This window comes from Lepidochelys olivacea (genome assembly GCF_965140295.1).
Source record: "Lepidochelys olivacea isolate rLepOli2 genome assembly, chromosome: 10".
Lineage (NCBI taxonomy): Eukaryota > Metazoa > Chordata > Testudines > Cheloniidae > Lepidochelys > Lepidochelys olivacea.
Window position 1 is genome coordinate 16198144 of NC_140420.1, and position 23419 is coordinate 16221562.

A 23419-nucleotide genomic window follows, 5' to 3' on the forward strand; every position below is an offset into this window, starting at 1 on the left:
GCTTGCACTGGTGGAAGGGCTCCTTCCTCTTCGTCTGCCTGGACTATGTCCACCGGAGGCAACAGGGTCAGTATGGGAGTCCTTGTGGCACCTTAGAGACTAACCAATTTATTTGAGCATGAGCTTTCGTGAACTACAGCTCACTGCATCCGATGAAGTGAGCTGTAGCTCACGAAAGCTCATGCTCAAATAAATTGGTTAGTCTCTAAGGTGCCACAAGTACTCCTTTTCTTTTTGCGAATACAGACTAACACGGCTGTTACTCTGAAACCTGTCAGTATGGGAGTCGAGCAGGAAGGAGCGGTAGCCCATCCTTCAGAGACCACTGAGTTGGAGCAGTGGTAGGAAAGATCCGGTACCGGGGGGGGGGAGAGAGGGGGGTTAGGAGAAGGGGAAGAACCCCCAGGGGTCCATTAAGGCCACTGCTTCGGCCAGTAACTCACTGACCAGATGCCTGCTGGAGGACTGGTACTGAAGCTTCATGGAGCACAGGCAGGATATTGATGGTGGGCTTTTGGCAGTACATAAGGTTGCCCTTCGGACTCCAAAGAGGATTCTTCTCTCGGTGACCACAGTGGAGCAGTACCCACTTCCGCCTCCATACGGTGACAGGGTTCCAGGGTCTGGTGGTGTCCTGGAGATTGGGACCCTAGGATCAGGTGGAGCTTTCCCCTCAATGGTGCCCAGGGAGTTGACGACGCCAACATGGATCCAGGGGCAGAAGAGTGGCCAGGCCTGGGTCTCACTCAACTGCCTTCTCCTTGCTTCTCTCTCTTGTGCACCAGTGAGTACCCTCTCTCGGTTCACTGCTTCTTATGCTTCTTCCTTGGCACTGGAGATGAAGAACAGCACCTGGAAGAGCTCATTGCCAGGGGAGTACTTCGCACCAACGTCGAGGGACTCAGCACCGAATCGGAACAGCTGAGCTCTGAGATAGGTCTGAGAGCGGCTTCCATGTGGATAGCCTTCAGTCTGATGTGCCTGTCTTTTTTGGTGCGGGGTCTGAAGTCCCAACAAACCTGGCTCTTGTCCTTCCCATGAGTTTTGCTCAGGCACTTTAAGCACCTGGAGTATAGGCTTGCCACAGGAGGTGCAAGGCTTGAAGCCTGGGGACTGGGGCATGCCTGGCCACTGGGGTAAAGAAGTCCCTCATGATAGGGACTAACTAACTATATATACGCACATACTAAAACTACTTAAAATAGAGACACTACACTATGATAATTATGAACATAGAAAAATTTCAAAAACCACTAAGAAGAAGCCTCGCCAAAGCAAGAAGGGTCGTTCTAGCAACCGTCATGGGCAGTAAGAAGGAACTGAGTGAGTGCGGGGCCAGTAGCGCCCCTTATGCCTGCGCATAAGCACAGGGCTCCTGAGGGCACCAGCGCCGTTCCAACGGATATCACTGAGGGAAAAATCTCTGGCAACACTGCAAGCGGTGCACCCACACCTACCGTGGAATGGACAGGAGCAAGCACTCGAAGAACAACAACAACAAATGACTCTGCTTTCTTTAGCAATACCACGCTAGAGGGGGAAAGAGTCGTGTTCCCCCCGATCCCCTTCTCCTCCAGGACAGAACCATCACTATCAAACTGTTAAATCAACAGCTATCAATAAGGCCTGCTCCCTAAATACAGACCTAAAAAGGAATAATAAAATACCACTTAACGCGTATAGTATCCTTAGTCTATTCTGAGACATCACTACACTGAATGCTTATGTTCCAAGGTCATTCTAAAAACGTAATAGGTATTGATTTTCATTTCCCTTTGTATGTCCCTTAAACTTCTAAACAAAACCAAAGTTTAAGTAGGCAATATGGTATGCAATTTTTGAAATGCAAACAGAAATTTAATATAACAAGAACAACCTGGGTCCACATGCAATTTAATTTCAACGCCAAACCTGACAGTAGTGCAGTCTATAATCTAGGACTTTGGGGGTGGAGGGAGAAGGAAAAATCAAGCTGTGGTGTTGTTTACCTCCTACCTCACCAGTAATAATAACTGACAACAGTTTTAGCATAGTTCAAGGGACAGAATAGAATAGAATTCACTTCACTTTCGCACAGCTGAACTGACAACATAGCTAAGAGAAGTAAAAACTTGATTACTTTAGTAAAGTTAGATGTACACTGCAAGCAGAAATGTTGCATAAAAATTAGCTTTTTTTTAATATCCACATTTCTGACTTCACCCTGGATATTTTCCATGGTTTTCTGGCCAAATATTAGCTACATATCATTGCAGTCATATTTTCAGTTCTTCTAATGTTTTAATTGCCACTCTATAGATTGACACAAATTTCTGAGTTGTAATTTGACATTTAATGTTGGTAACAATATTAGTCTGCAGTTAACTGTTCAGAATTCAAGAAGATGGAAACTGAGTTGTGTAGACACAGTATACTCAAAAAACTGAAACCAATGAAATTTTAGGCATTAGCTAGGGAGAGACAAACACCGCAGCTTGATTTTTTCAGATCCTAGATGAAGACTGCAATGTTGGCAGGTTTGGGATGGGAAGAGGTGGGAAAAAATCTTTTGAATTGTAAATTGAGCTTGTTTGCTATGATCCTGCAAATAATTCATGCAAATAATCACAGTGACTTCAGTGGCACTATTGATGTGAACAAGGACTAGTTGCATGACTAAGGGTTTGAGGATCAGGCCCTGAGAGGAAAAAAGATTATTTCAAGATCAGATGCCAGAGTGTCATACATTTCTCTTAAAAGAGAAAAAATATGGACTACTTTACACAAACTCTATTATAATAATGGAGATTAAGTTAATAATGCACAGTGGAGGTATAGCTATCTCTAAAATCTTCATTTTCATTACTTGTAGTTGAAATATTCAAAATGATGTTTGGAATGTTTCTCAGAGGTCAAGTTCTCATGTTTATGCAAAAAGTTGAAATTCCTACATACTGTGCACCATGTTATAGTATAAACTTTCATTATACCTACTTAAACTCTAAGGGCCTATAGCTAACTGCAAGCTAAGACCTCAATCCTGTAAATAAATTCCATGTCGGTTTAAGGGAGTTATGGTAGAGAAGATCAGTTTACAAGAGTACGGCCCAAGTGACTAGGCTATTAAATCTCTAAATAACTGGCACCTGATTTTGATAAAAAAAATATAGGCAAGAGTTATGTCTGTAGTCTTTTCAATGACGAAAGAGATTAGTTTACAGGTTTTACCAGTGATACAATTTTGCAGCTGAATATTTTTTTTAAACAAATAATTTCTGCACTGCGTTACAACTGGAGTAATCTGCATATTTATTGTGCTGTACATGATAAAAGCTAAGATGCATTCTCCCCTTTAGGTGCCTACTTAATACCCATTAACGTTAACAGGATGTGTATGTGCAAGGAAGAAGACAACACTAAATAAAAACAGCTGACTATCATTAGGCTAGGCACCAACCTTTTGAATGATGAGCAATTTTCTCATTGTCTAGTTATTAACTTCATGAAGCATTCTTTGCTGGGCAGACCATTAAGAACTACTACAAGATTGCTGAAATATGATTCTGAAACCTTTCAGAAGTTTATGACATTAAATCTTGCACAATAACTAAATCTAGAAAAACTGTAGTTTATTTTTCAGAGTAATGAATTGTGATCAGTTAAGCAATGTGTGATATTTTCATAATTCATCCATTTTTAAAAAAGCTTCTTATAGCACAGTGCTTTTACTTTCCAAAATAACGTTTATATTCCTCAGGGTAGAATGTAGCTCATGCAGCCAGTGAACGTGAGACACACACTGATAAAAAGTGTAACTCCTCTCCACTAGAGCAGTCAAGTGATTAAAAAAATAATCATGATTAATGGCATGATTAATTGCCCTGTTAAACAATAATAGAATATCATTTAAATATTTTTGGATGTTTTCTTCATTTTAAAATATATTGATTGCAATTACAACACAGAATACAAAATACAGGGCTCACTTTATATTTATTTTTTATTACAAATATTTGAATCGCAGAGAACAAAAGAATAGTATTTTTCAACTCACCTAATACAAGTACTGTAGTGCAATCTCTTTAGCATGAAAGTTAAACTTACAAATGTAGAATTATGTTAAAAAAAAAACGCATTCAAACATAAAATAATGTAAAACTTTAAAGCCTACAAGTCCATGCAGTCCTACTTCTTGTTCAGCCACTCACTAAGACTAACAAGTTTGCTTACATTTACAGGAGATACTGCTGCCTGCTTCTTATTTACAATGTCACCTGAAAGCGAGAACAGGCATTTGTATGACACTTTTGTAGCCTGTGTTGCAAGGAATTTACGTGCCAACTAGGCTAAACATTTGTATGCCGCTTCATGCTTTGGCCACTATTCTAGAGGACAATCTTCCATGCTGATGATGCTCGTTAAAAAAATAATTCATTAATTACATTTGTGACTGATCTCCTTGGGGGATAATAGCATGTCTCCTGCTCGGTTTTACCTGCAATCTGCCATATATATTTCATGTTATAGCAATCTCGGATGATGACCCAGCACATTTGTTTTAACAACACTTTCACAAAAGGTTTGACAAAATGCAAAGAAGGTACCAATGTGAGATTTCTAAAAAAAGCTACAGCACTCGACCCAAGGTTTAAGAATCTGAAGGGCCATCCAAAATCTGAGCGGGATGAGGGGTGGAGCATGTTTTCAGAAGTCTTAAAAGAGCAACACTCTGATGTGAAAACTACAGAACCCAAATCACCAAAAAAGAATATTAACCTTCTGACTCAGATGATTAAAATGAATATGCATCGGTCTACTGTGCTTTGGATAGTTATTGAGCAGAACCGGTTATCAGCATAGATTTATGTCCTTTGGAATGGTGGTCAAAGCATGAAGGGACATACGAATGTTTAACATAGTTGGCATGTAAATACCTTGCAATGCAGGCTACAACAGTGCTATGTGAACGCCTGTTCTCACTTTCAGGTGATGTTGTAAATAAGAAGCAGGCAGCAATATCTCCCGTAAATGTAAACAAACTTGTTTATCTTAGCAATTAGCTGAACAAGAAGCAGGACTGAGTGGACCGGTAGGCTTTAAAGTTTTACCTTTTTAATGTAACTGCATTCAAAAACAAAACAAAAATCTACATTTGTAAGTTACACTTTCACGATAAAGAGATTCCACTACAGTACCTGTATGAGGTGAATTGAAAAACATTATTTCTTTCATCATTTTTACAGTGAAAATATTTATAATAAAAAATAATATAAAGTGAGCACTGTACACTTTGTATTCAGTGTTGCAACAGAAATGAATATATCTGAAAATGTAGAAAAACACCCCAAAATATTTAATAAATTTCAATTGGTATTCTATTGTTTAACAGTGCGATTAATCGTGATTAATTTTTTAAGTTCGTGTGCGTTAATTCCGAATAATCAACAACCCTACTCTCCACACATTTAAACATACTATATAACGAAAGAAGAGATCAATTTGTTTCAGTTTACCTCTCACCAAGGTAATCTCCAATTACAGTTTTATTTAGTCCTTCCCCTTTATAGAGGAACTGTGCAATGTCTTCTGGAGTGTTCTGCAGCAGGTCATTTTCTATAAGAAACTGGATCCCCTAGGAAAAGAAATTTAAGAGTAAGAAGAATTCTTTCCTTTCACAAACATTTATTTGAATACTGTCCAGGATATTTTGGGATGAATACACAGAGATATATACATAACCATACCATTTTCCACAATAAAAAAAAAATCTATAGACTAAATTAGAGAAATCATTTATCTTTCAGGTAACGAAACTAGACATCTGTTCAGTCAGGTAGGCAATTTCTAGAATTAATTTACAGATCAGAAAAAGGAATTCCTAAGGTTGGAAACAGCAGGGGGCAATTTAAATTCCTCAAATATAGAAAGATATTTAATTGAATAACTATTCCATATTGGCCTTGGAAAGCAAACTGAAAGGGGAGTTAGCATTTAACAAAATTCAAGTCAGTCCGTGTTACTGCATTAATATCAGGCAGAGAGCATAATCTGTGAGATCACATAAAGAGACACAGGGACAACACAATTTACTTACCATCATACTACAAGATAAACCATCTGTTATAATTTGCAATACCATGACTGAATGCATCAAGTCATTACTTGCAGTAGAAATTATGATTTGAGATAATTAATCCCATTCTGAGAATTTTTGAAAAATCTTGGCATTAGGATGGTAATTAATTTCTGTCACTGCTTGAACTAAACTATTCAAAGAAAGGATCCCATCATGGTGCTTGATCCAAAGCCCAATGAAGTCAATGAGAGTCTTTCCATTTTATTCAATGAGCTTTCAATCAAACTCATTCAGAGATGATCTGAGGAAACAAGAGAGAGTAACCCTACAGAGAGCCAAGAGACAGGAAGGTTTTGGCTTGTCCATCCTCAGAGGCCTTTTTAGCCTTTGTACTTCCTAAATAGTCTCATGAGATACAGACGCCTTAATATACAGTTTCTAGGGAAATCCAGAAGGCTTTCTGCAAAGAAAGAGGAAAGGACATTTTCAAAAACTGTATTAACATTATAGAAGTCTTAAGGAATAAAAGAGGTGCTGTATTAGCTCTTAAAAGAATACTCATGTCCCAGACAGATATTTCTAAAAGACAATATTTCTCTAACAAAGGTCTTAATTTTTTCATTGCTTTCACAAAATTGATAACAAACGTCGGGTGAAAGTAGCAATGGCAGCTCCATGCAACTTTGAGGTCCTGAATTCTATCCGTATGTGGAAGAGTTCACTAAATTATTAAAATCTTTGCCACTTGAAACACGTCCTGAGATTCCATTTATTTTTAGAAATAAAAGCAAAAAACTTTTCCATTTCTGTAAATGGATATTATTTATTGTTGATCTCATCCAGACTTGGAGGACATGCATCATCCTTAAAAAGGTGGGGAGGGGGAGGTAGGAAAAAAAACAACAACACTGTACTACTTCTAATTTTACCTTCCAAGCCATTGTGGAAACATAAACATATTCTTATGGTTGGTTGATTTAGTTTGTTTTTGCAACAGTACCCTACCCTACCTGGTAAGGAGGATTAGTTTGCTGACTGCAATCTACTTTAGGAGGGTAAACCTTTTGCCATTCAGTCTTGAAGCTTTTTTTTAAATCCAGGAAGACTGTTCTCTCTCTTGAAGTTTCGCCATTGGAAAAACTACTTTCAGTGTCAGGATAAAAATTGATATTAATGACTCTCTTTTCAAATCACAGAGAAAGACACATGATTTCATTGCAAAGAAAATATTTCAGTTTTATCTTCTTGTAGCAGTAGCTGTGCCTTCCTCAGACATAATGATCCCCCTGAACTTTGCTTGATAGTTGGATGTGTTGACTACTTAGCTAGACAAAAAGATGCTCCAAAGAGGAGTAAGGGTAGGCAAATAAAATAAACTTTTTGCTTCCAAGAATAAATTAGTACATGTCTGAACTATGACAATTAAGAGATTATTCCAAATTAAGGAACTAATAAGGTTAATCAGAATACATACATTTTCAGCTTTAAAAAATACAAACCACCACTGAAAGATATAAATCTGTCAAGCACAGAAAATCCTGCAGGAGTTCTAAAGAATGCACTCCAGAGGTGTCATAACTGTGGAGCTGTTAAAACTGTGTTGATTTTTTTCCACTTAAATCATGATTAAAATCACTACCATACATTTGAAAGACAAAACTACACTATTTAAGTGACACCATAACTCTTCAGAGGATGATTGAATTTTCTATTCTTCTTTGGTTAAGACTTAGTTTGTCAAAGGAAAGATTTTAAAATGAGCCCTTTTTGGGGAAAAAAAAGTTTTTTAATCTCTTATAGCTAAAGAACCAAAGTCCCCACAAACCCCACTGTTTCTCTCTCACACACACACACACACCCTTCCAGCATAGGATCATTTTCCAAGTTTGAACAGAAACACATGAAATAGAGTTTTTCCCCATATTTGTCACTAATTCAGTACTACAAAAGGAAGAGAAAGAACTGCCCAGATTCCCTATTTCTGTTCTCAAACATTATTTTCCTATTTCTCTAGTCCTTGTGCCCGGTTCTCACCTACGTACTTTACTCTATGTACCTCTGGTCCCCCATCTTTCCATGCGTCACACTCTAATTTGTTAAACCTAGTAGGATTATGCTGATTTCAAAGAATGAGCTTCCTTCGATATGACGGCATAGGACATCCTTTCACACAAGTGTCAGAAGCAACAGCTATGTCAGTAATGAAGCTACAAATTCCCTTTCTTCGGCATCTTTAGCGTCTCATTCTCCTTTATGCATCTATGACTGGGTTCAATTCTGGTCGCCTTATGTATACAGAATATAGCAGAAAGACAATTCTATGAAAAACTATGGAAATTATTAGAGGCCATGAGAAAGCTTTTGTGTGAAGAGAAGTTGAAAAAGATTGTGAAATGTTTTCTTTAAAAAGGACATGATAAAGGTATAAAATTAAAGAACAGAACAGAGAAGGTAGATCAAGAAGTTCAGTTGAATTGGAAGGATACAAATGTAACTAGCTTGTTAAACTTATTGCCACACAATATCACAGAGAACAGCAAAATTCAACAGACGACTGGACACCTCTATGGTCAGTAAGGACATCCAGAATTCCATTAGTAAGGTTTTTCAAAAACAAGTTTAGCTAAACCCTGGTTTATAAGACAACCTCTACCTGCAGGAGTTAGGAAGTAGCTTTCTCTATGAGTAGCTTAATCCTTTACTGTCTACTACAGGGCTTCTTATACCTCTCTCTAAAGCATCTAGTACTAGCCATTGTTGGAAATACAATAGTGGACTAGATGAACCACCAGTTTAATCTGCTCCGGCACTTGCTATGTTCCCATTATAGACTACAGAATATGTATTCCCATGGGAGACATATATTACCATAGGAGGTTGGAATTAAGGTTTTGCATTCAGGTGGGATTGTGAGGAATTTGATGTCTGCATTTCAGAGTAGCAGCCGTCTTAGTCTGTATCTGCAAAATGAACAGGAGTACTTGTGGCACCTTAGAGACTGAAACCAAATTTATTTGAGCATAAGCTTTTGTGGGCTACAGCCCACTTCATCAGATGCATAGAATGGAACATATAGTTAGAAGATATATATATATACACATACAGAGAACATGAAAAGGTGGAAGTTGCTATACCATCTCTAAGAGGCTAATTAATTAAGATAAGCTATTATCAGCAGGAGAAAAAACACTTTTGTAGAGATAATCAAGATGGCCCATTTCAGACAGTTGACAAGAAGGTGTGAGGATACTTAACATGGGGAAATAGATTCCATTTGTGTAATGACCCAGCCACTCCCAGTCTTTATTCAAGCCCAAGTTAATGGTATCTAGTTTGCGAATTAATTCTAGTTCAGCAGTTTCTCGTTGGAGTCTGTTCTTGAAGCTTTTCTGTTGCAAAACTGCCACCCTTAAATCTTTTACTGAGTGACCAGAGAGGATGAAGTGTTCTCATACCAGTTTTTGAATGTTATGATTCCTGATGTCAGATTTGTGTCCATTTATTCTTTTGCGTAGAGACTGTCCAGTTTGGCCAATGTACATGACAGAGGGGCATTGCTGACACATGATGGCATATATCACTTTGGTAGATGTGCAGGTGAACGAGCCTCTGATGGCGTGGCTAATGTGATTAGGTCCTATGATGGTGTCACTTGAATAAATATGTGGACAGAGTTGGCATTGGGCTTTGTTGCAAGGATAGGTTCCTGGGTTAGTGTTTTTGTTGTGTGGTTGCTGGTGAGTATTTTCTTCAGGTTGGGGGGCTGTCTGTAAGCGAGGAGTGGTCTGTCTCCCAAGATCTGTCAGAGTGAGGGATCGTCTTTCAGGATAGGTTGTAGATCTTTGATGATGCACTGGAGAGGTTTTGGTTGGGGGCTGAAGGGGACTGCTAGTGGCGTTCTGTTATTTTCTTTGTTGGGCCTGTCCTCTAGTAGGTGACTTCTGGGTACTCTTCTGGCTCTGTCAATCTGTTTTTTCACTTCAGCAGGTGGGTATTTTAGTTTTATGAATGCGTGATAGAGATCTTGTAGGTGTTTGTCTCTGTCTGAGGGATTTGAGCAAATGCGGTTGTATCTTAGAGGTTGGCTGTAGACAATGGATTGGGTGGTGTGTCCTGGATGAAAGCTGGAGGCATGTAGGTAAATCTAGCGGTCAGTAGGTTTCCGGTATAGGGTGGCGTTTATGTGACCATCAACTTATTAACACAGTAGTGTCCAGGAAATGGACCGCTTGTGTGGATTGGTCCAGCCTGAGGTTGATGGTGCGATGGAAATTGTTGAAATCATGGTGGAATTCCTCAAGGGCTTCTTTTCCATGGGTCCAGATGATGAAGATGTCATCAATGTAGCGCAAGTAGAGTAGGGGCGTTAGGGGACGAGAGCTGAGGAAGCGTTGTTCTAAGTCAGCCATAAAAATGTTGGCATACTGTGGGGCCATGCGGGTACCCACAGCAGTGCCGCTGACTTGAAGGTATACATTGTCCCCAAATGTGAAATAGTTGTGGGTGAGGACAAAGTCATAAAGTTCAGCCACCGGTTTGCCATGACATTATCGGGGATACTGTTCCTGATAGCTTGTAGTCCATCTTTGTGTGGAATGTTGGTGTAGAAGGCTTCTACATCCATAGTGGCCAGGATGGTGTTTTCTGGAAGATCACCGATGGACTGCAGTTTCCTCAGGAAGCCAGTGGTATCTCGAAGATAGCTGGGAGTGCTGGTAGCGTAGGGCCTGAGGAGAGAGTCCACATAGCCAGACAATCCGGCTGTTAGGGTGCCAACATGATGATGGGGGCATCCAGGATTTCCAGATTTATGGATCTTGGGTAGCAAATAGAATACCCCTGGTCGGAGTTCTAGCCATGTGTCTGTACAGATCTGTTCCTGTGCTTTTTCAGGGAGTTTCTTGAGCAGATGGTGTAGTTTCTTTTGGTAATTATCATAAATATAAAGGGAAGGGTAAACCCCTTTAAAATCCCTCCTGGCGAGAGGAAAAATCCTCTCACCTGTAAAGGGTTAAGAAGCTAAAGGTAACCTCGCGGGCACCTGACCAAAATGACCAATGAGGAGACAAGATACTTTCAAAAGCTGGGAGGAGGGAGAGAAACAAAGGGTCTGTGTGTCTGTCTATATGCTGCTTTTGCCGGGGATAGAACAGGAATGGAGTCTTAGAACTGTTAGTAAGTAATCTAGCTAGGTATGTGTTAGATTATGATTTCTTTAAATGGCTGAGAAAAGAACTGTGCTGAATAGAATGACTATTTCTGTCTGTGTGTCTTTTTTGTAACTTAAGGTTTTGCCTAGAGGGATTCTCTATGTTTTGAATCTAATTACCCTGTAAGGTATCTACCATCCTGATTTTACAGAGATGATTCCTTTACTTCTATTTACTTCTATTTCTATTAGAAGTCTTCTTGTAAGAAAACTGAATGCTTTTTCATTGTTCTCAGATCCAAGGGATTGGGTCTGTGGTCATCTATGCAAATTGCTGAGGATTTTTACCAAACCTTTCCCAGGAAGTGGGGTGCAAGGGTTGGGAGGATTTTGGGGGGAAAGACGTGTCCAAACTACGTTTCCCAATAAACCCAGTTAGAGTTTGGTGGTGGCAGTGGATATTCCAAGACAAAGGATAAAATTAATGTGTACCTTGGGGAAGTTTTAACCTAAGCTGGTAGAAGTAAGCTTAGGAGGTTTTCATGCAGGTCGCCACATCTGTACCCTAGAGTTCAGAGTGGGGGAGGAACCTTGACAGTAATCCTCAGTGGGATCAGAGGATAATGGCCTGTAGAATGTGGAGTGAGGTGGAGAATGTGGAGTCTGCATTGTGGATGGAATGGAATGGCATTTTCTTGTGCAGCACAGGAGAACGTAAGGATGGCCGGGTATTGGAAAGGTGGTATAGTATAAGCGCTGAGATTACTGTGAATATCAGTTTAACATATTATTTTCTTGGTTTTTAATGATTGCATTATTTAAAAATGCACTGGCAAAACTACCTGCAAAGTTAAGGACACTTATGTATGCTAGATTAAAAAGTTCACTTGCTTACAGAAGCTAGAATAGGTGAAAATTTCCTTTTAGCAGAAAAATTATGCAGAAAGGCCATCAATTCAGCATGTAGGCCTTCTAGATCTGATAAAGTAGTCTGTTATAAATAACATTATTTCAATGTATGTATAGTACCTTACAGAAGGCTGAATGCAGTTGTGTGCTGTCTTGTTTTTTCGTTACAAGTAAGTAACAAGTACAGCTGATTCATCATCAGACAATTTTGAACACATACTGACAATGGCTGGGGAGGAGGTTAGTTATAATCTTCAAAACAGGTCTTAATGTATCTATTTTAACTGACATAGAAGGACATCTCATCAACCCTACCCTTGTCTTCATGAAGTTTATCAGGTTTCTTAGATCTAATAATACCTCTTTTCTGCAAATCCAAATCCTCCAAAGAAAAGAAATTACCATCCACAGAAACAGTCATCTTAAATACCCTGAAAACCAGGACTCAATTTCATTGTCCTTTGTAGCAGAAAAGAGGTGATAAAGAATTAAGAGGCAAACAGACAGGAAAAGGAAATTTGTCTGGGTCAACAACAGTGTCTGGAAGAAGTCAGTCAAAGAGACCACTTAAATACCTCTGACTCCCACTCTAGACTTTGTCTGTCTCTCTACTGCTTTAGCCTCTGTTGACTAATTTAAGACAGGAGACAGCTGTATTAGTTTACCTTCTCCACATAAAACATAATTACAAAAATGTATTTATACATTCACTACAAATATTAAAACACATATTTTTCTTAGTCAACTATTAATGACTTCAATTAAATCAGCTTTGAATTTCAGTTTATATTTTAGAGTTAATCAAAGTTTTATACCTCCCAAAAACTGTCTTTCCAGATCCACCAAAGACAATGGGTATCAAGCCCCAGCTATGATTTCATACTTCATATTCACATACTATGGTGTTTTTCACACATAAAACCCAAGTGTTTTACAAACTTTACAGATATAGAGCCCTGTTCACATGAGATCAAAGCTAAACTGGTTTTGAAAACATATATACAATAACACCATATAACTGCATCAAATGAAACAGTTTTCAAATCCAGTTCAGTGTATCCATGGAACAAATCAGCAAACAGTGTCAAATATAATAAACTCTTACCCACAAAAGGTTCAGTTAGGATGGGTAACACAGATTAGCCAGATTTGAAAATTGCATAGCAGTAATTTAAACTAGGAGTTCGCAGACGCTTTGAATAGAGTGGACCCCATCCAATAAAAAGATCATTTGGAGAAGTCACTTCCCCTTCCATTTGTGCTAACACAACTATCCCACTCATTTCACATTCCTGATCATGCAGTCCGCCATCACTCCTATTTGTGAAAAAAACAATATTCCCGTTGCAACTATAGCAAATTACTTCTATGAAGAGCAACATTAGGAAAGTATTTAATGTATTTTTAGCTCCCTTGAATTCAACATAGCACTTGCAAAGATAAGCCAGCACCATATGACCACCCAGCTCTTGCAGACCACCACTGTTCCACGGACCACAGCTTCTGAGTGCTGATGTAAACCCATTTCCCACAGGTAAATAATGTTATATAGGTAGATCACTATATAACCAAGGGCTCCAAACTTCTGACCAAACTGTAAAATATTTTTGGGACTGAATTTGGCACATCAACACAGAATATCTCCATCATGTGTTATCAGGTCTCGATGCAAGCATGCCACAATGAGTACACTGACAGATTTACCTCCTGTATTTAAAATTCTGACTACAAGAAAGATGTTTGTTCAAATGGATATATAATTTACTATTATTCTTTTTATTATCATTGTAGTAAATGGTGGACACGATTAGATTGTGGGCCCATTTTCATGATGATTTTGCAAGGCCATAACAGTGTCCTGATGAATGTTTGGGGAGTTTTAAAATGCACCATTTAGTTTAACTTTAATTGATTACCACCAGTTTGGTCTGCATTTGCCAAAAAGAATATCATTAACAATAACTTAAATCCTGACAAATACAAATTGCTCTACCTTCTTAGGGTCCATGTTGAATTTCTTCCTTCCCATAGCTATTTGCTTATTTCTCTGTGTAGTTTTGCTATTCATTTGGAAGACAAAAAAAAAAAAAAAATCAGCTACTCTGGCCGAACACAATAATTTTAAATTCTCTCACTTTATTTATATTTTCAACTTTATTTTTGATATTTTATTTTATGGTAAAAAAAATATCATAGTATCATAAGGCATTTACTTCCAAAAAGTGACAACCAAAAATAGTCTATTATTTAAAATCATGTTACAAAGAGGACCCACTAGTTATCACAGCTTCACAGAATCACCGGTATTAGCTATGGAAAATTCTATCAGATCACTAAGTCCTTTCTGAGCAAAATAGAAGCTGTATGATCTCTAAATGGATTCTGCAGATCTCAAAACAAGCCCAAGCAAAGATTTATAAATATCCAGTTTTTGGTAACAAAAGCAATTTTTGTTTCCTGTTCCTGAAACACCTTTGCCAGTATCTTATTACTGAGTGGAATGCTTGTCAGAGTTACTTACCTTTCTTCTACACTAGTCAAATTATCAATTTCTGTCATAACCTCTGCTATTTCAAATTTTAACCTCTGTCAAAAGAAGGAAAGGAAAGTAAGTTAACCAACCAGTATTAAAGCATTTTTTTAAAGATATTCACTCTGCCATAAACAAAATTAATGTGATCAATGTAGATTTCATTTTATTTACGAGTCAGTAGAGCTGAGTGAGAATTGCACAACCAGGGCTTGTTAGAATCTGGCATGAATTAGTACTAAAAGAGGGCAGAGCCCTCTATTCTAGCTTGAAAACTCAATGTGGAAAAGAGAGGCTCTACTGAAAAATCTTACTTGGGACATGCTAATAGTAATCTGACTAGATTAGCAAGGAAAGGAAGGAAGAGAAGGCCACAGATCATGTGCGAAGACGGTGAGCTAAAGATATCAGACTTTTCTAGATGTGGTCCCTACTCTTCCCTTTTATTACCGACCTTTGCAAAAATGAATCATAATGCAGAATGGCAGTGAGAGTTTTCTGCAATAAACAGCAGTGGCATTTTTTGCGCTATCCAAACAGGAATCTATAAAAGCTGTTGCCCATTTGGGATATATGGTTTGAAGTTTACACCAGCATTAATTCACAGATAGACATTTGTATCTTGTCACTAGAAACTGGGCTCTACTCAGACCATTAGATCCAAAAACCTCCTCCCAAAAGCAACTTATGCTGAGATTCTTTTCTGACTCTGAATCTGTATATGAAGTATTAACTACACAAATGAAGTGTATGTAAATACACACAATGTATTATACAGATTCAGGGTAAAATTTTCAAAAGCACGTGAATGACTTAGGAGTTTAAGGGCTTGCCTACATAATTAGTTTACAGGAAGCTGGGGTCTGAATCTAGCCCGCACTAGCCTGCCACGGACTAACTGTCTGCTTGTACCCTCCAACACACTTTAATAATTCCTTAATGTGTTTTAATCTATTCCTCTTTGAAATAGGACTAGTTATATCAAAGAGCAGCAACAAACTGTTAATGCGCATCAGCACAGTTAGTCTGCAGCAGGGTAGTGCAGAGTAGATTCACACCCCAATTTGCTGGGGAATCATTCATGTAGACAAGCCCTAAGTCTCACTAAAAGTCAGCGAGATTTAGGTTCTTAAATCACTATGTAAAATTTTCAAAAGCGCTTAAATAACTTAAGAATCTAAACTTAATTAACTTTCAAGTCACTTAAGTGCTTTTGAAAATTTTACCAAACAATGTATAGTTATAAATACACCATAACATATTGCTATAACATTAAATGTACTGAGGCAGCCTTCTTTGCATCTTTACCTGACAGAAAAATAAATTACCTCAATATCATCAATTAGTTCTTTTTTCCTGCGACGAATGTTTAAAAGTTCTTCTCTCTCTTCTATGGAGAGATCATCCGGTACTGAAAATAAAGCAAATGTATATACTATTATCAATTGCAGACAAATTAAAGATCAGCAGTATCTATTAATTTGGCTAAGAAAAGCAATTTTTACAAGAAACTGCTTTAGCTAAAAATATGAGGAAAAAATTGGCATATACCCATGGTTACTGAACTTCCACTTTATAAATCATAACTAAGGCAATTAACTGAATTAACATCACCCCCAAAAGATTCTAGCATTCAAAGAAAGCAATACAGCTGTTGGGGACTCCTTATCATAAAATCGGTCTTATGACTTGGGTCTACACTTAAGTGGCCAAAATCATAAAAGAAATAATTGGAATTATACCAGTAATGGGCCAAAGTTGTTCATATTTTTAAAAAGGACATGCTTGAAATTACCCTATGTAGGTTTACAAAATGTACTATGACTTGTAAAGTACATACATTCATCACATCTTTCAGGAAATAATTACAATATTTATATATAAGCTCCTTATGGAGATGTGGTCTGAAATCAGCCCCAGGGTACAGGACACTATTCAGGATTACATTTTATTTGGTTGCTTTGTATGGCAGGTGCAGGTACTGTACATACAGTACTGATGGCAACTTTACTATCAATTACTTTTATCAGCAGATAACATTTTTATTCATTACAGATAAGGACACAGATGGAAAACATTAACACAGCATCTCATATATTCAGTGTTTTACAATAACATTTAAAAAATAAATAGTTTGCCATATTTAAAATAACTTCTCTCAACTGTTTACTTAGCTATACTGAAATAAGAGTGCTACCCTGCTGATAAAAGTAATTGCTACTGAAGATGCAAACACAGTGCTGTACATATCTGCAGCTGAACCTCAGCCCACCACTAGTCTCCCCTGTTGCCCTTGTCTGGCAGGCAAGACACCTGAGGTATTGCTCCAATAATACCTCGGCTGTTTTCTGGGCAATTAGATATTTCCTTGCCCATTAGTAAGCATCCTAGGGCAGGGGCTGAATCTCATTTGTTTGTACTACACTGAAGACATTGTCAGTGCACAGTAAGCAACAGTATTCACATTTCTTTCTGATTATCATGTACTGTGGTTAACAGTTTGAAAGCTAGCTGTTCTCATGGAAATGTTTTTGTTTTTATTAAGATGACAGAGCAGCTTGCCTCACAAGCTCAGTAAAATGCAACTATTACAATAATTAGCAAGGGTTCTGCACCAAGTGAGATGTGTGACAAACGTAGTAATTTTAAATGGCAAAAGCCTTCTCCTTTTCTAATGCACATGCATTTAGCAGGCCATAGAGACAGACCAGAAACAAAGATTTGGGTTTATTTTTAAATATATTTGAAATTTGAAGTGTATCTTCTTCTGATAGTCAATGGTCAAGCACCAGTTGTAAAAGTTGACCATCTTTTTTAATATATATTCTCAATAGACTACAAAATTAAAATGGCAACATAGCCTATGACAGTACTAACAAGTGATCTCATTTAACTATTCCAAGTACAATATATTACTTTCAATTTAGGAAATGGTCAAGTATTCTGTTAAAAGAAAAACAGACCACAATTTATTGCCTGTTTTTTTCCTCCATATATTTCTCACTGGAAACCCATCCCCTCTTAAAATTTCTTCTCAGAACAGATATTGACGCATCTGAAACACACGATCATTCATTTTACATCAAGCTTTACAAAGAGATGTATTGTCTTTTACATACAAGCCTTCAGATTTAGAACAGCCAAAAATCTTGAGTTTGTTTAATAAGCAGTCTAACACACACACACTCTTCAGATTTAGTTATTTAACTGATTTAGATGAATAAAAATGAAATGAATGTTATATAATCTCAACTATCAGAAAGGACAAATAGTTTTTTTAGCTGGGAAGTTCACTCAAGTCTCCTTAAAAGTGTTTTTGCTGTGTCACATGGTTCCTCATTTTTACATAGTTTGCCAAAACGTATAGTTAGGAAGTCACAGTTCCAGTAACAATTCAAAGCATTAATTAGATTTTAAATTAATGAAATCTAATGTCTATAATTTTAATTCAAAGGGCATGAAATATTTAGATATCCTACATAGCTGCTGCTTTTTATTTCACAGTAAATTACAAAATCATTGCATTAGCTGCTTTTATGAGTTCTTTACACAGCAGAATGGTGCATTAGTCTTGTTACAGTTTCTCTTTGTAGTTTCATGTTGTTTAATATCCGATTGAGAAAGTTAAAGAGTCAAATCTCCACTGAAAACTAATTAAACTTCTATTCTGAATTGACAGGAGTTATACCTGAATTAAGTACTGTAGGTTCAGGCTGTCCAGTGCAGGGGAAAAAATTACTCCTTTATTTTTGTAGAACCTTCAAATATAGTGTTTTGTTCTATTTCATTTCTTCTTATAGCTCTATAGCAGCAATACAGAGACCCACTGTTCCCAGACACAGATTCATCCATGCTTGTATGATTAATGATATTGTCGCACAAGAAGAAAAGTAAACCAAATGGATTCATATTGTTTTCTGCTGCACTGGGAAATCACAAATTATCCATTTGCCGGATGGAAAAGGAGAAAAATCAGCAGGGAAAGAAGATTCTAAACAGGGTAACTTAAGGCAGTGGTTCTCAACTTATTTAGCATTGTGGCCCACTGCCACAATTGGGCCAGCAGCTCCGACCCTGGACCCCAGACTCCCTGCCGCATGGGGCTGGTCGGCTTCCCACCCTGGATACCTGGTGATTGCCCCAGAGCTCGCAGGGCCGGGCGGCTGCACCGGAGCTTGGATCCTGCAGGGCCGTCCAGCAGCCTCGATCCCAGACCCTCGCCATGTGGGGCAGGCCAGAAGCCCAGACCCCACCGTGCCCGGCAGCTGGGAACTTGGACCCTGCCGTGCGGGCCGGCCTATAGCACACAGTTGAGCTGGGCCACAGCAGTGTGCCACTGGTTGAGAACCGCTGCTTTAAGGCATGTCTACACTGCCCTGCATTTCAGATTAAGGGGGGTACGAATAGCAGTGCACAGAAAAGTGCTGCACTGTAACTCCACTGTGTGGGCACTGCAGGCACAAATGTAAAGGTTTCAAGTTTGCTCTAAAATGGTTCTTACTCCACCACAGACTTCCTGTAGGACTTTGGGCAACTCAGTTAGAACTTGTCTAGACGGAGCGTGTGTGGCAAGCTGGGGTATAAATCTACGGCACATTAGTATGACACACACTAACAGTCTGTGTGGATCCTGCTACAGCACACTAGGAGTATCCCATCAGAGTAGATCAATGAGCACTACAGAACTTTTAGTGCATGGTAGCAGGCTTCACACAGACAGTGCATGGCAGGCTAGCACATGTTAGATTTACACCCCAGCTTGCCACTCATTACTACTCATTTTCTAGATATCATCTATGAGTCATTTCCAAATGTCATTCTCTATCTAGACAAGCCCAGAGTCCCTCTGTGTCTCAGTTCCTCATCTGTAAAATGGGAATAATAGTATTTCTGTACCTCAGGGAAGGGTTGTGATAAACTCACTAGAGACTGTGAGGCACTCAGATACTACTGAAATGGGAGGCCAATATAAATACGTAAAATTAGATTAAATTCATTAAAAGACTTATCATAGATAAATCATGTCATTTTTCAATGTGAGAAACACCGAAATATTTCCCTCTGATATCATTCAATTCAAAATAATTAATGTCACACACACAAAAAATATCTGCAACAGTGCTAGCTAGATCAAAAGTCACCATAGTGATGTTAGAGTCTTCTCAGAACAAAATAGCAGGCAATCTAGTTTAATTTTTTTGAAGATGCCTGCCACCATTATATCAGCACCACAGGCTGTGCAAGGCAGAAAGTCATTTATTCTGGAAAGGGAGCAGGGGCCACTGTGGTATCAGCTGCAAGTGGAATCAGCACCTTTAGTAAATTCCCATTTAAAAATAAATAAAATTGCTGTTGTGCTTAAAAGGTTTGAAAATGTCATTGATGTTTTTGGCATACAGACTTCTTGTGCCTTCACAGCAAGCTGACTAAAATGAGCCGATAAGTAGGCTCCAAATCAATGTTACAGTCAATAGACCTCAATGACTCCCAGTAAACATTCTACTGTCAAATCATTTCAGCATGTCTAAATAATCCACAGATTTTCTTGACCTGTAAATGAAGAGACACAAGGTGGGTGAAGTAATATCATTTATTGAACCAACTTCTATAAATGAAACTGACAAACTTTCAAGCTTACACAGAGCTCTTCTTCATCCATCTTGTCTCTCTATTATCCTGGGACCAACACAGCTACAACAACACTGCAAACAGTGTAAAATGAAGATGCACTCAGACAAGACTGACTCAAACAAGCAGCATTTTAGGAACATTCTGTAGTCGAAATTCTGTTTAACAAGTGTTTTTTCTTTTTAAACTTAGATACAGATATGGAACTATACATAGGCGTATCTCAGAATACAAAATTACATCTTTCTTCTGTATTACTCATTACTGCTCATTTTCTAGATATCATCTATGAGTCATTTCCAAAATGTCTGAGGTTCAACACTTCTGAACACAACGTATACAGGGTGGGAGGAGTGAGGGTGTCCATTTAAATAATAAAGAGGAACAAAAACCTTTCTGGACTTGTTGATGAAAAAAATTCAGTATAATGAGTTGACTGCAACTGTATCACATTTTGATGTTATCTTCAAATCTTTACACACGGGCAATTTTCCATTGTTAATGTGACCTAGTCATGTGAAAGATATCGTTAGCTCAAATGGAATAATTTGTTATCATGAAGACTCAATCTTGCAGACTAGTAAATGTGAAGTCAATATATTAACTAAATTTTTATTGAAGATTAAAAGGGATGTTCACAGTCCAAGTTATATGCTTAGCCAGTTACTAAAGAGAAGGAGGCAGATATACAGGAAAATATAGAGGAGCTGAGACCCTATAGGTTACAGTAAAATATATATTGCTCTTTTAAAAAATAGCATAGTGAAATTTTTTTAAATCAGATCATGCCCCTTGGCCCATCTTCCCTCAAATCAGTTTAACTGATTTTAAACACCTGAAGTGAATTTTCCATAAGTAAACCTTCAACATCATAGGCAGAAAAAAAAACACCAAACAGGACACTTTATAAGTTACTTCAAATGACAGTACAGTTTTAATACAGATTTTTTTTTTTAAAAGAGCAATCATGGAATCAATCCACACCTCTGTAGTTCACTACAGTAACTCCACTGGAGACAGTGGTGTTTTACACTGCAACTTGTATTACAAATACCAAATTAAAAGTTTAAGAGTGATACCATCATTACCACATATGAGAGAAAACATAACCAGAAGTTGCTAGTCTTTAGAGACTCACATCAAATATACATTTCTCTCCACAAGCCCTCCTAAAAGGTGTGAAAACCAAACCAACAATATTTTTTGAACGGTGACTACTTCAAATGTAATAGCATCAAAATAAATAGAATCCGTAAGTCATGTGCAAGCCATAACATTTTATATTTCGTTTGCCAATGATTGCCTTCAACCATCCTTTGTACTTGGTCTATCTAAAGCGTAACTTCTTGGAAAGGTGGTGGGATCTTGTCTTCATACTTATTTGGTAAGCACCTGAAAAACTGCTGAAGTTACTTAAATAGTAGCTGTTCAACTGATCCATTTTGAAGAAAAAAAGCTTCAAAAAAATCCTACATACCCCTATTTGCACGTAAAGGAAAGAACTGCAAGAAAACCACTTCAGAAATAATTTGAGAACAACAATCTGTATTTCAGTACCCTTGAAAATGCAATATATTCAATACAGCTGTGACTACAGAAGAATGTGACACACACTACTAATAGGAGCAAGAAAGCCCCATGGGCGAGAGATGACTAGGAACACATCCCAGTATAGAAAAAGAAATTTAATCTTTCTTTTCCATGCCCAGATCTTTGATCTCACCATACTCTTCAGCAGCAAAGATTAAATCACTTCTGGTACATTGATGAGGACATGCAAATAGTCTGCGGTGGATTCTTTAGTTTAGCAAATCCTACTTGTTGGCCTGTCTTTCAGTCTTCACTCACTGGCTGAGATGTGAGAATGCAACCTCAAGGCAGGAAGGCTTTATCTGGACTGGTAGAAAAAAAAAGGGGGGGTATAGAGCCTTCTTTAAGGATCCCCCCTCCTTTGGGAACTGGGAGGGGAAGCATTACCTCAGCTGGTGAGCTGGTCGGTGGGGGTCAGGTAAGTCACTATCCCATGTGCACCATGGGGAGGGTATATTATCCCCGCCCCTTTGGCCTGAGCCCCCTCTTATGCCCAATTAGTAGCTTCCACCCACCTACCCCTAGGATTAGCATAGGACTGGATTTTGTGGGCAATTGTACTAGTTGCTTTTTTGGAGACTGGAAAGGAATTTTCCCCTTATTGACAGAATGGCCATAGAATCATACAATCATAGAATATCAGGGTTGGAAGGGACCTCAGGAGGTCATCTAGTCCAACCCCCTGCTCAAAGCAGGACCAATCCCCAATTAAATCATCCCAGCCAGAGCTTTGTCAAGCCTGACCTTAAAAACTTCTAAGGAACGAGATTCTACCACCTCCCTAGGTAACGCATTCCAGTGTTTCACCACCCTCCTAGTGAAAAAGTTTTTCCTAATATCCAACCTAAACCTCCCCCACTGCAACTTGAGACCATTACTCCTTGTTCTGTCATCTTCTACCACTGAGAATAGTCTAGAACCATCCTCTTTGGAACCACCTCTCAGGTAGCTGAAAGCAGCTATCAAATCCCCCCTCATTCTTCTCTTCTGCAGACTAAACAATCCCAGTTCCCTCAGCCTCTCCTCACAAGTCATGTGTTCCAGACTCCTAATCATTTTTGTTGCCCTTCGCCGGACTCTCTCCAATTTATTCCCCTTGCTTCTTGTAGTGTGGGGCCCAAAACTGGACACAGTACTCCAGATGAGGCCTCACCAATGTCGAATAGAGGGGAACGATCACGTCCCTCGATCTGCTGGCTATGCCCCTACTTATACATCCCAAAATGCCATTGGCCTTCTTGGCAACAAGGGCACACTGTTGACTCATATCCAGCTTCTCATCCACTGTCACCCCTAGGTCCTTTTCCGCAGAACTGCTGCCTAGCCATTCGGTCCCTAGTCTGTAGCGGTGCATTGGATTCTTCCGTCCTAAGTGCAGGACTCTGCACTTATCCTTGTTGAACCTCATCAGATTTCTTTTGACCCAATCCTCCAATTTGTCTAGGTCCCTTTGTATCCTGTCCCTACCTGCCACCGTATCTACCACTCCTCCTAGTTTCGTATCATCCGCAAATTTGCTGAGAGTGCAATCCACACCATCCTCCAGATCATTTATGAA

At 38.6% G+C, this 23419-nt stretch overlaps 1 protein-coding gene across 3 annotated transcripts in view; it reads right to left on the reverse strand.

Moving 5' to 3' along the window:
• The window catches only part of CYTH3 (cytohesin 3), an 87060-nt gene that overhangs the window by 26072 nt on the left and 37569 nt on the right, over positions 1-23419 (reverse strand). For all 3 annotated transcript variants that reach the window (XR_014713289.1, XR_014713290.1, XM_084640993.1), the window contains exons 2-5: positions 15972-16054; positions 14635-14699; positions 14107-14173; positions 5493-5611 (exon numbers count right to left, since the gene is read on the reverse strand). Coding sequence is in view for 1 of the 3 variants with exons in the window: in XM_084640993.1 (XP_084497119.1) it covers positions 5493-5611; positions 14107-14173; positions 14635-14699; positions 15972-16054 (334 nt within the window). In the remaining 2 variants the exon portion in view is untranslated. The remainder of the gene's footprint in view (positions 1-5492; positions 5612-14106; positions 14174-14634; positions 14700-15971; positions 16055-23419) is intronic.